This window comes from Ascaphus truei, chromosome 16, assembly GCF_040206685.1.
Source record: "Ascaphus truei isolate aAscTru1 chromosome 16, aAscTru1.hap1, whole genome shotgun sequence".
Taxonomy (NCBI): Eukaryota; Metazoa; Chordata; class Amphibia; order Anura; family Ascaphidae; genus Ascaphus; species Ascaphus truei.
The window spans coordinates 42,238,380-42,255,520 of NC_134498.1; the positions used below are offsets into that span (position 1 = coordinate 42,238,380).

Here is a 17,141-nt window from a genome sequence, read left to right on the forward strand (position 1 = left end):
TAAAAAGACAATTATATAATGTGGTCCCCCACTCTACCCGGCATTTAATTTAAATGCCTTGGGGAGAGCGAGGGACCTCTGTAGCTGCCGTGCCCCCCCTGGAAAATCTCGCACCCCCCAGGCCCACATATTATTAGAGCCTCGCTCGATGCTGCAATCTATAAAGGGTGCAGATCCACAAAAGGGTGCAGAGCTTTAGCTGCCTTTACTCCCATTCAAATGAATGTCCGCCGAGCGGTGCAAAAGGCTTCCATGGATCTGGTCCGGAGGCTGATCACATGAACCATCTCATGGACAATGTATCCTTATTTTTACTACTAGCCCAAAAATATTAATGAGGGGGAAGAAAAAATAAAAACGAATTAAACGGCAAACATTAGCATTTTTTTTATACACACGAAGCATAAACCCAGGACTGATACTGAATAAATGCAGATGGGCTGCAGTCGCCGCGAAGATCATTCTGCTGGAAATGTGCTGAGCTGTCACTTTGTTCATTGCACGTGCTGGAATATTAAATCAGCTGTCAATGCTGCACCGGCACCTGCAAATCTGGCCCCGCTGCACCGGCAAATCTGGCCCCGCTGCACCGGCACCTGCAAATCTGGCCCCGCTGCACCGGCACCTGCAAATCTGGCCCCGCTGCACCGGCACCTGCAAATCTGGCCCCGCTGCACCGGCACCTGCAAATCTGGCCCCGCTGCACCGGCACCTGCAAATCTGGCCCCGCTGCACCGGCAAATCTGGCCCCGCTGCACCGGCACCTGCAAATCTGGCCCCGCTGCACCGGCACCTGCAAATCTGGCCCCGCTGCACCGGCACCTGCAAATCTGGCCCTGCTGCACCGGCAAATCTGGCCCCGCTGCACCGGCACCTGCAAATCTGGCCCCGCTGCACCTGCAAATCTGGCCCCGCTGTACCGGCACCTGCAAATCTGGCCCCGCTGCACCGGCACCTGCAAATCTGGCCCGCTGCACCGGCACCTGCAAATCTGGCCCTGCTGCATCTGCAAATCTGGCCCCGCTGTACCGGCATCTGCAAATCTGGCCCCGCTGCACCGGCACCTGCAAATCTGGCCCCGCTGCACCGGCACCTGCAAATCTGGCCCAGCTGCACCGGCACCTGCAAATCTGGCCCTGCTGCACCGGCACCTGCAAATCTGGCCCTGCTGCATCTGCAAATCTGGCCCCGCTGTACCGGCACCAGCAAATCTGGCCCCGCTGCACCGGCACCTGCAAATCTGGCCCCGCTGCACCGGCACCTGCAAATCTGGCCCCGCTGCACCGGCACCTGCAAATCTGGCCCCGCTGCACCGGCATCTGCAAATCTGGCCCTGCTGCATCTGCAAATCTGGCCCTGCTGCATCTGCAAATCTGGCCCCGCTGTACCGGCACCTGCAAATCTGGCCCCGCTGCACCGGCACCAGCAAATCTGGCCCCGCTGCACCGGCACCTGCAAATCTGGCCCCGCTGCACCGGCACCTGCAAATCTGGCCCCGCTGCACCGGTACCTGCAAATCTGGCCCCGCTGCACCGGCACCTGCAAATCTGGCCCTGCTGCATCTGCAAATCTGGACCTGCTGCACCGGCAAATCTGGTCCCGCTGCACCGACACCAGCAAATCTGGCCCCGCTGCACCGATACCAGCAAATCTGGTCCCGCTGCACCGACACCAGCAAATCTGGCCCCGCTGCACCGATACCAGCAAATCTGGCCCCGCTGCACCGACACCAGCAAATCTGGCCCCGCTGCACCGATACCAGCAAATCTGGCCCCGCTGCACCGACACCAGCAAATCTGGCCCCGCTGCACCGCATACCCAGGGAATCCAATTTTCAGTGTTTATTTATATATATATTTATAAGCAGCCCCCCCCCCACCAATGTTTTTATTGTGTTGAAAAATACAGTGTTTAGCAGCGTTAACGAGAGATAAATTGATCCACGTGTAAACATTGACTAGTTTCCGTATTCCCCGTGCCGCCCGCGTCTTCTTCCTTTGGCGGCTTCAAGACGTGGAGCTCAATAGGACATTGATTCTCAACTGCAGTCCTCAAAACCCCCCCAAACAGGTCAGACTTTGAGGATATCCCTGCTTCAGCACAGGTGGCTCTATCAGAGGCTCAATCTTCGACTGAGCCACCTGTGCTGAAGCTGGGATATCCCCAAAACCGAACATGTTACGAGGGGGGCTTGAGGACTGGAGTTGAGAACCCCCCCACCCCCCACTCATTTATTTGCACACCTTCCTTTTCTCCGGCTCATTCATTACCTACAAATCCCTAGTTTCAGGCCAGAAAAATAAATACAATAAAACTCACTTTTATCTGCGGGCTTCTTAGGTGGTTTCGGTTTAGCTGTAAACATAAAGAACACAAGTTATTGGGCACTTTTGGAGTTATACTACCACATCTGCCAGCTGCGGGTTCAGCGTATTAGGCATTTGGTTACGTTTCAAAAGAGATCCATTAACAGGGGTTGCACAAGTCCACAAAGATAATCTAAGGCCTCGTCCCCACTGCTCGCAGACGCGCGCGCTACATTGTGCGCGGCGCAAACAAGATACGGCCCTCTATGGGGCCGGCCCCAGTCACTGCGCGCGTCTGCAGGCAGGGCGATGCACGCTCACCTTTGACAAAAGACAAGAAATGTGGGGTTTTTTTGGCGCGGCGGCCGAGCGTTGGTTACGTCACGGCGGCGGCTCGGTCAAGCACCAGGGCAGGCAAGACAGGGGGGGCGCAGCAGCAAAAAAAAATTGCCCCCCCCCCTGTATTAGATAATACTCACTGCTTTATTTTTAAAAATTTTACAATTCAACTCTTAATGCCATTTTTAATGAGTTTTAATATACCGAGCATCCTTTCATTTTTAACCCCCACTATTCCACTGGTTCCCCCGTTGCTGTGCACTCTCCTTGGGATCAATTTGCTAAATAAACTACACCTCATGTACCAAAGGGATAAAAAATGTCTATTGATTTCCATGGGATTGGTTCCTCTTATACATAGACCCCTCCTAGGTTTTCAACCTTCTTGGTCTACCGGCGTGGCCTACTCCAGTCCTCAAGGGCCACCAACAGGTCAGGTTTTCAGGATATTCCTGTTTCAGCACAGGTGGGTCATGACTGAGCCACTGATTGAACCACCTGTGCAGAAGCAGGGATATCCTGAAAACCTGCCCTGGTGGTGGCCCTTGAGGACTGGAGTTGGCCAGGCCTACGCTATGCCTTCTGCTTTGTACGTTTCGGGAAGTATTCCCCCCGTGCTATGGAACAGGCTGGAACTCATCAATCACTTGCACAGCTTTGGAACACTTACGCTTCTCTGTCGCCACGTCGCCCAGAGCGTCCTCCAAGTTAAAATCATCATCAGTACCGTATGCTGAAACACAAGAAAAGGACACAGTGGCAGGGTCAGTGGCAGGGTCAGTGGCAGGGTCAGTGGCAGACTGAAACTGTGGGCCTCTTTTAAAAAAAAAAAAAAAGCCTTATTATAAGTGTAGCGGTCATGTAAAATGCCTACAGTCATCTCTCCTGCTGGCAGCAAGGCCTGGTAAGTGTGGGCATGCCAGCAGTAATCATGGAGGTTTTCCCTCACACCCTGGTGGGGTGCCCTGTGTATGGCTGGGACTGGTCACATGCTCTGACTCCATGGTTAGTGATGTCAGAGGTGTGTCAGCCTCAGAAGTTACATAAGGCACAGCACTGTGTCTAAAAGTTAGTTGCTGAAAGGTACTAGTTCAAGGCGAGTACAGTTGCTGGAAAGTTCTTGCAAGGTTCAGGAAGGAGTTCAGTTCTGCAGAGTGTTAGTTATGTTATAGTAACTCCATGGGAGACTGTGTCCAGGGACCTGGCACAGGGCAGTGATTCCTGCGGGAATAGTGAATCCCTCATCTAGGTGACCTACCTATCAAAGGGGAGCACGGGCGAGATGATCGGCTAAATACACCCCATTGTGGAGGGCAGCTATGCCCACCGTGACAATAAAGATGGAGCTGATCAGAGAAACCCCTGTGTGTGAGAGTCCAATGATTACACAGGAGGTTGCACCACCGAGGAGTTCCTCGTCAGGATCATCCCCATGCGGACGCAGGGACCCTGGTGAGGTGGAGGCGCTGCACTGGAACTAGGTGAGACTCAGCACACTACCTCAGCTGCCTGTCTGGACGGGTCCTCCCCACACACCATCATGCGGGAGACTCAGGAGTCCTGTAGCCAACAGGTGCACCACCCGACACTACCATACTGTAATGGGGACCGGTTAGACCACAGGGGCCAATGTGAGATTGGGTGGGTCAGGCCGGGCCAGAAATACCGTTACATAAGCTGCAAATAAAATCCCTGCAAAGATATCACCATTGGATTTTTGTTCAACTCCAGCACGCACGACGACGTTACACTCGCTCAAACCGCACAACATAACGAAGCGCTTATGGCTGGGAGTCATCGAAACGAGACCTCGTGCTTGCATGCCAGTTACTGCTCTTTTGACGATTCCCGGCGTCTGTACCAAGGCAGCAGCGATGCAACATTGTTAAAGAAAATAAATCCTATCGTTTTCAATGGGACTTTTTTCCCCCCGTTGATATATATATGTTCCCATTTTTCCCCCCTCCAGAGTCCCACCACTTTTGCTTGATTCCTAGACATGAATATGGATCTATTTACTGAAGTCTTTTACCGGCTGCAAAATCATTGCAAAGAACAGCACCAAATGTATCAAAGCAAAAAGGAATGTCACTGAAATCAAAGGGGGTTGTCTTTGATAAATGTGGTGTGGGATTCTTTTGCTTTGGCCCCAGTTTTCCAGCTGGGAAACTTTACTATCAACTCTTGTAGAATCCCAGACACACACACACACACACACACACACACACACACACACACACACACACACACACACACACACACACACACACACACACACACACACACACACACACACACACACACACACACACACACACACACACACACACACTTTGCAAGGTGCCCTCACTGCCAGCCGCGCTCTGAGCATCTTGCAAGCAGAGTAGTGTGCACTGGATTTGGGGACAGCTATGGTGCCACCCTCACTTCTGTGTCACTGGAGATACATACTCTACACAAAGCCAAATTTGGTCTTTGACCATAACCCAGAACTCTGCACATCTCCTATATTCCTAAATTTAAAAAAAATTGCGCGGGTGGGTTTGGGGGGTTGGGGTAGGGATAAATCGCCCGCTTGGATGGCCTCTAATGCAGTTTTGCTGGTACATCTAATATTAAAATATCTGAAATATGGCCAGCATTTAACCCTTTCCATGACAGCTCAGATTCACGGATTCCGCAGCCCTGCAATATTTAGAATTGCAAAGTTTAATTCCGGGTTCTACAAGCAATGGATGTTTTCTGATTAACTAGATTTAACCGTCCGCCCGTAATATATACTTTGAATAAATACTGTTCTCTTAGCCAAGGTTTCAACACGTGTCATCTACTAGTTCAGGGGTAGCCAACTCCAGTTCCATAGCCACTAACAGGTCAGGTTTTCCAGATATCTCTGCTTCAGCACAGCTAGCTCAGTCAGTGGCTCGGTCTTCGACTGAGCCACCTGTGTTTAAGAAGGGATATCCTGAAAACCTGACCTGTTGGTGGCCCTTGCGGACTGGAGTTGGCTACCCTGCACTATTCATAGCCTGCTGAATGATTAATATCCTCTGGCTTTGCTAAGCATGGTAACACTGAACATCCCTGCTGCTAAGTGGATCTTCCCAACGCCACCTGAGCTCCACACGCTGCTGTATGAATTAATGTACAGCCCTAATGACAAGGACAATTGTAGCAGAAAACCACTGATGCAGCAAAAAAAAAAATAAGGTGTTATGCATTGCAGTGGTAACAACGTCCTCCTTCAGCATTTAGAATTGATGCGTCTTTTTCTCGTTAAAATTCCCACTGAGTGCAATCTGCAAAGCCGAAGCTGAATCAATAATGGCTGCCAGTCTCCACCTTGAGTTTTTACATCTCACTCGTGGGTGCAATTCCAAAATGAACATCATTCCGACAGGGGCTCTTATTAAAAAAAAACCTTCCCCCGCCCCCCCCCCCCCCCCCCCACTGGTTATCACAAAGATTTGCAGGCGAGGAGAAAATGTGGTGCTAGGATATGATATGGGGAGGGCAGGGAGATCTGACGGCCGTGAAAGAGCCTGGATGCAAGATACTGCTTTCTATTCCTAGCTCGGCATTAGAGAAGCACAGAATGTGGGCTGCAGACTTTAAAAGCCTTCCACAAACGTGAGCATATCGCTTAAAGCTGCAGAACAGGCTGCACTGCGTTTTAAATTGGGATGTTTCTGAATTACAGGGTTGAAGCAGGGGATCTTCGCAGCTGAACTCTGTTAATTTCAGCTCTGGGGACACCCTGCTTCAAGTGATACTTGCCTCCGTAGGGGGTACCGGTATCCCTGTAGCCAGGAAACTGTGTGCCTAACGTGGGCCAATAGGAAGCCGTGACGTCATCCAGCGCGGCTTCCTATTGGCCAGCGTAACCGGGACATTTAAACTTCACATTGATACCGGCGCCCCCTACAGAGGTAAGTATCTCAGGAAGCAGGGGTTCCCGGAGTTGAAATGAACACAGTCCAGCTCCGGAGACCCCCCTGCAGCTCCGGAGACCCCCCTGCAGCTCCGGAGACCCCCTGCTTCAATCCTGTAATACAAAAATGCAAAAAAAATCATTTTTAAACGCAGCCTGTTCTGCTGCTTTAATATACTTATAAAAATGACATAAACCGCTGGAGGTATCTTCAAGGGGGTCCTTCCTCAATCCTGAATGGCTGCATTACCCAGCAGCAGCCAAGCAGGTGTCAGGAGTCTGGGGATGGGGCCAAGGAGGAGGAGGAAACAGCATGGAGCGGTGAGAGGGGGTGTGTGCGCGTGTGTCACGAGCACCTTTCACCATTGTGTCCAGTATTTTTGGAGAAGCCACCTGGCAACCCAACCCTAAACCCTTCTAGTGGGGTTACTATTGTCCACTGAAGGGGTTAATAGGGAATTGACATGTTCACGCATAGGAACGGCCCCCGCTAGCTTATTTCATGTAGCTAGTTTTATGCGGCCAAAGCAGCTCCTGTCAGGTGACTGGCCCCTCCTTAGTTCCAGAACCTACTAGAATGGTCACCTGACGTGTCAATCCTGATAGGCCAAGGATGTCTGCACCTTGCCCAGTTACAAGGGTAGGATAGTGACATCACACAGGGGTAAAAAAAGGGGGCTGCAGAGGCTTCCAGACCCCGGAGGACACCAGAGGAGGGGAGTCTCGCTGTCTTCAATGTATGGTGTTAACGGTACCGTATGTCTTTAATGTGCACCTTTGTGTGAAGAAGTATGGTCACCTTTTATTGTTTCGCAGTTAGGGACGTGTCCCTTATCTAGGACGGGCCTCTGTAATAATGAAGATGCCGGAGAATGCGCGTTCCTTTAAGAAGGACGCGCGTGACATTTCAAGGTAAAGGATCCCTAAATCAGGGTTCCAGGGAAGTGTCACAGCTCGAGTTACTCGAACGCCAACTCTATGCATACGCACCCCAGGTTACCATAGTTTGGACTGCTAGGACAGTGTAAGGAACCTCGATAGTAGTACACCCTATACAGAGTCTTGGGCGGTACCTGGCAGTGACTCCAGTTCACTGGAGCCAGAGATTGAAAGTTTCCCTTAACCCTGGGCAAGGGAAGGTGACAAAGCCGTGTGTACCTCCGTGAGGAACTATCCGAGTTCCCAGGGAAAAATAATCTATGAAGTCTTCTTGTCTCAAAGTAACCTGTCTGTCAAATAAAGTCCCTGGCACCCTTCTTACATCAGCTCAGCGGTGTGCAAACTGGGGGGCGCGAGTCTGCCGGCGGGGGGGGGGGGGGGCGGGGTTTACAGAGGCCCCGCGCGCTTCCCGAAGGCACTTAAATTAAGTGCCGGGAGAGCTGCAGGGCCTCTGTAAACCTTCACTTACCTAGGCTCCGGCGGCTTCCTTCTGCGTCGCCATGGCAACGTGACGTCATGACGCCGGAGCGCAGGTGAGTGGGGGTTAGGGGGGGCGCGGGAGTGAGGGGACCGCCGGTAGGGGGGCGCAGGGAAAAAAGTTTGCGCCCCCCTGCATCAGCTTACACCACTAGCCAGCCTGGACCCCAGTACAGTGACAAACAGGTATGAGAGTCTAAGCCAGTGGTTTCCAAACTTTTTTGGGTTAAGGAACCCTATGTGAAATTCTGAGGATCCCCAACCCTCTCTAATAGCGCGTCTGAGATCAGATAATTGTAAGGAACCCCAACCCTCTCTAATAGCGTGTCTGAGATCAGATGCATTGTAAGGAACCCCAACCCTCTCTAATAGCGTGTCTTAGATCAGATGCATTGTAAGGAACCCCAACCCTCTCTAATAGCGCGTCTGAGATCAGATACATTGTAAGGAACCCCAACCCTCTCTAATAGCGCGTCTGAGATCAGATGCATTATAAATTATTCTGTATTTGGGCCATCTTTGAAATGACCTGAACATTACAGGGAATGCCTGGGGAACCCTGCTTGAAAAACACTGGCCCAAACACCAACACCTGCACAAAACGACCCCACCTCACTTAGTTGTAACCCTCCTTAGTGGGAGCCGGGCAAGGAGCGGTAACATCTATAATCTAATAAGGCTCCATGACTATGGGGGTTATTTAAGAAAGTCTCTCGGGTGAAAACCGTCATTGGCTTGGCACCGGAAGTCTTTCCTTTGATAAATCTGTCTGTGTTCTTTGCCTGTGGTTTCCAGCCAGGAGACATCAGGCTAGTGACATGCAAATGAGCACAGCGTGTCACTCTTTGCTTCGTGCCCATTTTAACATGGCCCCCAATAAGCACGTCGCTAATTAATGGCATTACTCGTTCCCACTATACATCACTGTATATATTAGCTTTACAATTCTAACTTCTGTTACCTAGATTTGTACATCCTATATACACACACAGCTCCGTGTAACCCTGAGGCACACAACATGCAATCCAACCCAGCACAATCCATTCACTGCATAATCACGTCAACCCTGCAACATATAAAACATTGATCCGTAATAAACTGTTCATAGAATACACTCTCTGATTTGCTGATAAGTGGCGTTCGACACAGTATAGAGGAGCAGGGCATTATTGCTGTATTATTTCATTTAGACATTACACTAGAATGAGACAAAGACCATTTATTGTGAACACATTTGATTTGGTTCCATTATTTATGATGAGCTGGAGCGAAGACAAAAACCCAGCCAGCCATAAAGATCCAGGGATACATCACTTCTACTCTGCACAGGTTTTTCAGTTCACTATACACAGTGTTTGTTGATGTTAATTCCCTCCAGTTGTGTGTCCAAAAAAAGATATATCTATATCTATATATCTGTTACGTTTCAAAGACCATGCAGCAAAATGACTCTAATATTTGCTTTAAACATACATTACTGAGGTTGTGTAAATCGGATGCAAGTTAAAAACAGGCACTTACTGTAATTACTATTTCTTAAACCAGTTAGAGCAGCAATGCTCCCAAGTATCCTATAGGAGCTAAACTCGTAGAATGTTATTATCTTGTCCCCGAGCATGTCATTGTCTTAATCTCCATCTTCTGTGGTTACCACGGTAACCTTTAGACTGCACTGGGCTTTAGCGAGCGCGCCATTTTAACCTCCCGGAGCAACAGATGTTTTAAAAAAGTTGGAAGGGTCAAGAAGAGGTCCTTTAAAAGCAGGGGTGCGCAAACTGGGGGGTGCAAGATTTTCCAGGTGGTTGCAGAGGCCCCGCGCTCTTCCCCCAAGGCATTTAAATTAAATGCCGGGCAACGTGGCGTCACGTGACTGCGGCGTCATTTGACGCCGGAAACAAGGTAAGGAGGGGGCGGAAGAGGGGTGCGGGGGGTGCAGGGGGAAGTTTGCACACCCGTACTTTAAAGTACAAAAATAAAAATCAGCGGGAGCTGCTGCGTTCAGAAAGTTTAATTTATGTAAGGAATACAAGAAAACATTACTGCTTATATCTGAATGTATATGAAGATTAATGCGTGTTATACAATGCAAGTAACTAAAAAACAAGCAAAAAAATACATATAGATGCGTGCAGCTTTTACCAGGATTTGTGAAAAATTCAATTCATCTACAGACAAGAATTGAACAATAAGTAGAATAGAGGAGCCGTTTTCCACCAAATGCCGAGGCCTGTTACACTCCAAATATAAACCCACGTAACATTCCTGCGCCCACCACTGACTTCACAGCCGCTGCCCATTGTCCTTATTATACAGTAGTGCAGGGACGGCCAACTCCAGTCCTCGAAGGGTCACAAACAGGTCAGGTTTTAAGGATATCCCTGCTTCAGCACAGGTGGCTCAATCAGTGGCTGAGACAAGAGAGCGGCCTCACAGCTGAAATCCAACTTTGCAAATTAAAAGGCAAAACAAAAAAAATTCTGGGGGAGCGTCTCTGAAAACCACGGCACCGAGCAGGGGAGGCTGGCTCAATTCCCGGCGTCGGCTCCTTGTGACCTGGGGGAAGTCACTTTATCTCCCTGTGCCTCAGGCACCAAAAACATAGATTGCAAGCTCTATGGCAACGGTGGGCAACTACAGTCCTCAAGGGCTACCAACGAAGACTGAGCCGCTGATTGAGCCACCTGTGCTGAAGCAGGGATATCTTGAAAACCTTACCTGTTGGTGGCCCTTTGAGGACTGGAGTTGGCCTCTCCTGCAGTAGATATACATGTAATCCTGGAATATGTTAATATTAGCCACTTGGAGGAATACCACGTTGAAGCTTACGTCGATTTACCACCCAGTAATGTGAATGTGCTGGGGGGAGGGGGATTATAAATCAGTTCTGCACCATGTGAAAATACTTGTATCATTTTTAAACAACTCTGAATGACATTTTTATTGTATTATAATGTAATAAGCTTTTTTGGTTTCTATAGCAACCATTTACAAAGTCGCATCCCCTTCCTCTTCTCAAACAGGCCCTGGCACACCCCTTTTTGAACCCTGCCCTCTCTCTAGCAGTGCACCAATAATATCTAGTGACTGCCTGGTCACATGATCTTCCCCATAGAACTTTGTCATATTAATATGCAAGTGTGTTCCACTGACTACAGAATACTCCTCTGCAGCCATTTAGTGAACCCCCGAGCCGAATCTTCGCCGATCGAGCACAGCAACTTAGCCAATTACTCATCATTGTGTGGATTGTATTGATGCACATATTAAAGGGGTAAAAAATAAAAATAAACGGCAGCTTGGACTGCTGCTTTAAGACGTAGTGCTATTTAGTAGATCTGGGCCTTTCTGTTTAAGCAGCGTATGTGACATTGGTTGTGTTTAGAGATGTGTGAAACATTTGCAAAAGTTTGCGAAACAGCCAAAATGTGCCAGATTGTTATCATTAAATTCAGGTCACATAATCCTTTATCTATTGCCATTTTTGTCAGATATGGGTTTAAAAATAAAAAATAAAAAAAAGTGCGATAATCCGGGTGAAAATTGTGAAAAATTGGCAATAAAATAATTTTTTTTTAAATCACCGAAAAAATTGCTCTCTGGTTGTTACCGGTATGAGCAAAGCGGTTAACAAGAAATGTAACCACCATCTTTACAGTGACAATCCAAGCCAGCGATTTATTTTTTGACATTGTTTTGAAGCAGGGGGTCTCCAGAGCTGAACCCCGTTAATTTCAGCTCTAGGGACCCCCAGCTTCCAGAGATACCTCCGATAGCCGCTCGGCTAGCTGGGTTGTACATACTCGCGGCGTTTCGAAGCTCCCGCGTCCTGCGGGCCAATAGGTAGCCGTGACATCGTTGCGGCTTCCTATTGGCCCATGTGACGCGGGAGATTTAAAAATGCAGAGGGATACCGGGCTCTCCCTACCTCCAGAAACAGGGGATCCCCGGAGCTGAAATGAATGGGGATCAGTTACAGAGACCCCCTGCTTCAATCCTCTTAAAGAAGAATTTACCGAAAACTAATAAGATATATATATATATTAAATGGTGTTCCCAAACAGGCCTCCATGAGTGTCGCAGCGGGGTTAGAGGAGATTGTCAGCGAGATACTCCGCTCTGCTTTTTGCTGTAATGGGCTGTGACAGAAACATAGCTTTTATTGTGTCTTTGTGTCCTGGATGCCAGAGAGCTAAACAGAAAGGTTAATATCTGTTTTCTCCTCCAATGCTTCCCTGTAATACCACCGATTACACTTCACTTCTTCCCAACCTTCTTCACCCCCACTGCGCGCTAGAACAAGCGGCGTCATCATTCACCAGCGGCTCCCGGCGACGAAGGTCACGATAGAACCGCCAAGCACTTCCCGGGGACCTGGCCCTTGTCTGGACTCCGCCCTGGCTTGTGGTGGAGTAACGCTACGGCTTTCACAACGAGGAGCTGAAGCTGCTTACAGAATAAAGACCCGCTGTACACAAACAGCACTGAGGGCAGCGGTGGCCCGAGTCATTCCTGACCTTTAGCCAACAGAGGCACTTAAGGACCAACAGCATCTGCGCTGCTCCCCACTTCTTCTTGTAGTCTTTGTTCCAGGGACCGCTCTCGCACGGCAGCATTTCATTAAACTGGGCCGACTTAGTTTAACGAGTCTCTCTCTACCATTCCAACCTGCCAAAGCTCCTTAGATAAATGATAACATCCAGCAGTTCCCCCCTCGCCCTACGTATTTATTACATAAATGTACTTTCCTTTACTGCACTGTAACGTACTGTTTCTGCTCCAGTTACATAGCAGATGAGGTTGGAAAGAGACACACGTCTGTCGAGTTTCACCTATGTTCAAATGTAGACTGTTCTGGAATAAAGATGTAAAAAAGGTTATTGGGTGGGAAGAATGGCTGTGATGAACGCAGGGCAGTTAAAATAAAAGGCCCGGTCCTGCCGACCCTTTCATCAGGGTCACTGACCATGACCCAAGAGTTGTTGTAAGACACTGGGGATTATCTGTAAATAGATTTCCCTAAAAATCCAGTAACATTGTAAATCTTTATTGTATTTGAAAGTAGGGGTACTGTGTATGTTATGCTTCAATATGTGGTGCTGCAGTACGACCTGGCTGGACAGGTCAGGGGCCCCTTACTCCCTGCGAGCCATGCCCCTCTGCTGCACAAGATTTCCTTCCGGGGCAATGGGAGGGCACCCATTAAAGAGCACATAGGCTCCCATTGCCAGCCAGTTTCCTAGGACTTGGGGGTCAGGAGGAAAGAGCAGAGTTGGGGGAAGGTGCTGACTGAAGGACGTCCGCTCATTTTGCCCACGGACCGGAAGCGGAGTCATTTTCTTGACTGCTAAACCGGCGCCATTCAATCCACCCTCATGGAATGCCAACTCGGACCACCTCGTCTGGCCATGACGGCCGTAGGTGCTTCTCCGATTGGCTCAAGCGGGAGATATGGATCGGCCAATCACGATCAGCAAACAGCCAGACTTGTAAGTGCGCTGCCCCCCCACCCCCTCTTCTGTGATTGGCCAAACTCCGTTTTCACCATGCACTCAAATGCCGGGGGGAAATCTACAAATGTAAGGCCGCCCCAGAGTTCCAAGTAGACGGATGTTGTGCATGGGTAATCTCGGTGATCGTAGGTAATCTCGGTGATCGTAGCTAATTCAAGCCAGCGGAGATTGCACAAACTTGGAAGCCCCGCAGGAGGAAGGGTTTGTGAGACGACCTGGGTAAGCGAGTTTATGTCATGCCCAGCACCTAGTGAGTTAGGAGACCGCAGTTAACCCCCCGTATATATGCTGAATCTGGCTATTTTAGGTGTTTTACCTCTTTGTTGCTTGCGATGTTCCCTGTTGGCTGTTGTCAGAATAAACCCATTTATTTAACCCCTTACTCTGCCTTGTGCTGTGATCCCTGTATACGTCGTCTGCTCTTCCGTGACAATGGCCTCTTGGTATTTTCATAGAAACTGCTTCACATGAGGACCCCGATGTCTGCGATTTTGGAATCATTCCAGTCTTCATTCCTCTGTTATCTATGAGCCTCTAACTTCTGTACATTTTATCACTGTGCTTACTGGATTTGGGGTCAGCCCCGAAACTGGAAAGTAACTGAAGCAGGAATACCTTTGTTCAAGGAAACGAGTATTTATCCGTTATTTTCCCGTGTTTGAGCGGAGTGGCCTCTCACCGCAGAACAAGGTTCAAAAAATATTATATACTTCTCAGATTTCCTACCAGTCGGTAACTCCAATGCCATAAAGCAGGGCTCCTCAAATGGCGCCCCTCCTCCCACCGGGACACACCAGGACTTGGACTCTTCTGCTAATAATTCCTTAGGCAGCTAATTGCAATTTGTCACACTGATAATCCCCTGCAAGTTAAGGTTGTGTAAATATATATGGTACAGGTGGTATGTTGAATTATAATAAATGTATCTAACATTATATTAAAAAGCGGCCCTTCTACTCATAGAGCAGAAGGTTCTCCATCCTCTCCTCTGGGACCACAGACCACACTGGTGCCCCGATGGGAACTATCCCAAGGCATTTTATATTTTCACAATTAGACCGAAGTATACTTGTAAAGTTGGCATGCCGATTGCCATTAAAATACGGCCTCAGACAAAGTGATTGGTATTGCGTGTGGCAGTGGAACGATTAAAGTGCTTCAAAGTTGTTTATGGACATTTGAGAGTGTCTGTTGTGCAGAAAGAATAGGGTGGAAAGCAGATCGTAGGCGCATGTTTACACCCTGAATATGATACACAACAGAGTGTTAACGTCTTAGTCACATCTATCTCAAAGGAGTGTTATAGTGTATCGCTCAGAAAGCATCCCTCTACCGACTCAGGCCGCGTCCAGGGAGATTGCGCGCGCGCGCCGTGACAACACGCTCGGACGCAGCGGGGGCGATTTCTGGCCTGCAGGGTTGCGCAATGGTGGGCGTGGCGAGGGCATGCCCGCGACGCCACGTGAGCAGTTCGCCCTCGTTGGCTGAACCACGCACGTGACCAGGACATTGCGCAACAAAGAAAAAAAAATTGTCTTTGCGCGCATCGCGTCTGCTCACGCGCGCAGTATCGACGCTACAATTGTTGCATTGTTTTGATCGCGCAGCTCGCTCTCACCCTGGACGCAGCCTAAGGCTAAGGCCCCGCTCCCAGAGTCAGCGCACCCGCGCTGCATACGGGCGGTGCGCTGACCTACACAGACCGCGATCTGCGGTCTGTAGGGAGCGGGAGCCAGAGCGGGAGGTGGGCGGGAGGGGGAGGATTGACAGGGAGGGGGGGCGTGGCTTGAGCGGAGGGACCCGCTACTCTCCCCCCCCCCCCTCCCTCCACGGACTCGGACTCGGGCTGGAGCTGCTGAGGGTTTAAACACACTTTAAACACACACACGCAGGCACTCATACATACACACATACACACGCACACACGCACACGCAGGTACTCACGCACTCATACACACACATACACAGACAGAGGCAGACACACACACACACACACACACACACAGAGACACGCACTCAGGCACACACATATACAGACAGGCACTCACCTGCTTTCACTCCACACTCCTCCCCGCTCCCCGAAGCCTCTCCTCCCCATTGGCTCACAGCCACACCACGTGACGCGTCAACGCTAGGAAACACCATTCTGTTGTGTCTCCTAGCGGCTGACGCGCCACAGCGTGTAATCAGCTGTGCAGCCAGTGGGGACCGGCTCGCGAGGATTCCCCTGCTGGTGGGGAACTCGCGACATGGCCGCCCGCGCCAACGAGTGCAGCGGGACCGAGGCCTTACACTGCATGCACAGAGAAGCCTTTACAGATAATGATAACAGTTAAAGCGCCAATCCAAGCTGTTCTAATGTTCTTACATTGGATTGAAGCAGGGGGTCTTTGGAGCTGAACCCCATTCATTGTAGCTCTGGGGACCCACTGCTTACGTAGATACTGACCTCCGTAGGGGGTGCCGCTCCGATCAGCTACCGGCAACCCCTACGGTGGAAGGTTGGACACAACTAGCATCCCTGCGGTACCGTGGTACCCAGAGCATCTTGGCATGTGGAAATCATCCTGGGTAACCCTACCGATGTGGTGCCCAGCAACTTGTGAATTAGGTCTCTCACCGTAACCCCCGTTTTGGCGAGTTTGAACCTAAAACCTTGTACTGTGTTGCTCTTGTTGGCTCTGGATGAAATAAACTTGTTTTTATCCAACTCCTTCATTCTGTCTGGCGGTTGCGACTCCGTATAAATGGTCCTGGTTTAGCGCGACAGTCGCCGCGGTCCAATAGGAAGCCGAAATATCCTCCTGCCGAAACGCACAATATTTTATGGGCAGATTTAATTTCTTTAAAAGGGAGAGAAAACACACCGGTAACCCGTCCCGAGCTGAAAGTAGCGCAATTCAGCGCCAGGGGTTCTTGCCTGTTCAAATTCTGTAATAATAATAATAATAATAATTTAAAAAAACTGTAATAAGTTTTACTGCTTTAGGCTGAGCTTATACTGTGTGCGATGGCGCACACACCATGTACAAATTGCAGGATCCCTTAGAGGCCGCCCCTTGTGCGCGCGCCACGGAGCGACAGCATTCTGAAAAGACAAAAAAAAAATTGTCTTTTTAAGCGACGGCTGCGTCACGTGACCAATGACGTCGAACCAGCTCCGTGACGTCATAGCCCCGCCTCCTCTACACACCCTCCCCACCCCCATCGCCTGAAACAGTATGTGCAGAGATCGCTTGAGCGTTGGGCGCATGCGCTCAAGCACACAGTATAATCTCAGCCTTAGAAGGATGATCCGCACAGATACAAAATATCGTGCAAGTTACCCCTTGAGACCATCCAACCTAGCTCCGAAACGATGTAGTGGCCGTGGCATGTTTCATAGGTTACAAATAGAGCTCACGTTGTTGCATGCGCTGGCGCATTTTGGCGGTTTAGGACGTTTGGCCGCGCCAAAAACACTGCCGGGACATTTCGCCGCGATGTCTGCTGCTGCGTCCAACCGGACATGTCAATTCTGCCGCCCCCGCTCCGACAACTGCATGTTTACATGTCCCGCGTGGGACTGCTACACTGCATAGACAGGCCGCTCCGATGCGCCATCTTTAAATGTCCCGCAGGCTTGGCTTGTTGGGTCAG

General features: G+C 49.8%; 1 protein-coding gene across 6 annotated transcripts in view; it reads right to left on the reverse strand.

Annotated features, from left to right (window-relative positions):
• Nucleotides 1-17,141, reverse strand: part of CD99L2 (CD99 molecule like 2) — a 46,919-nt gene that overhangs the window by 14,084 nt on the left and 15,694 nt on the right. For 3 of the 6 annotated variants that reach the window (XM_075573302.1, XM_075573300.1, XM_075573304.1), the window contains exons 2-3: nt 3,316-3,378; nt 2,320-2,355 (exon numbers count right to left, since the gene is read on the reverse strand). In XM_075573302.1, coding sequence (XP_075429417.1) covers nt 2,320-2,355; nt 3,316-3,378 — 99 coding nt within the window. Of the gene's footprint in view, nt 1-2,319; nt 2,356-3,315; nt 3,379-12,758; nt 12,844-17,141 lie in introns of all 6 variants that reach the window. The other 3 variants (XM_075573301.1, XM_075573305.1, XM_075573303.1) reach the window with 2 other exon arrangements.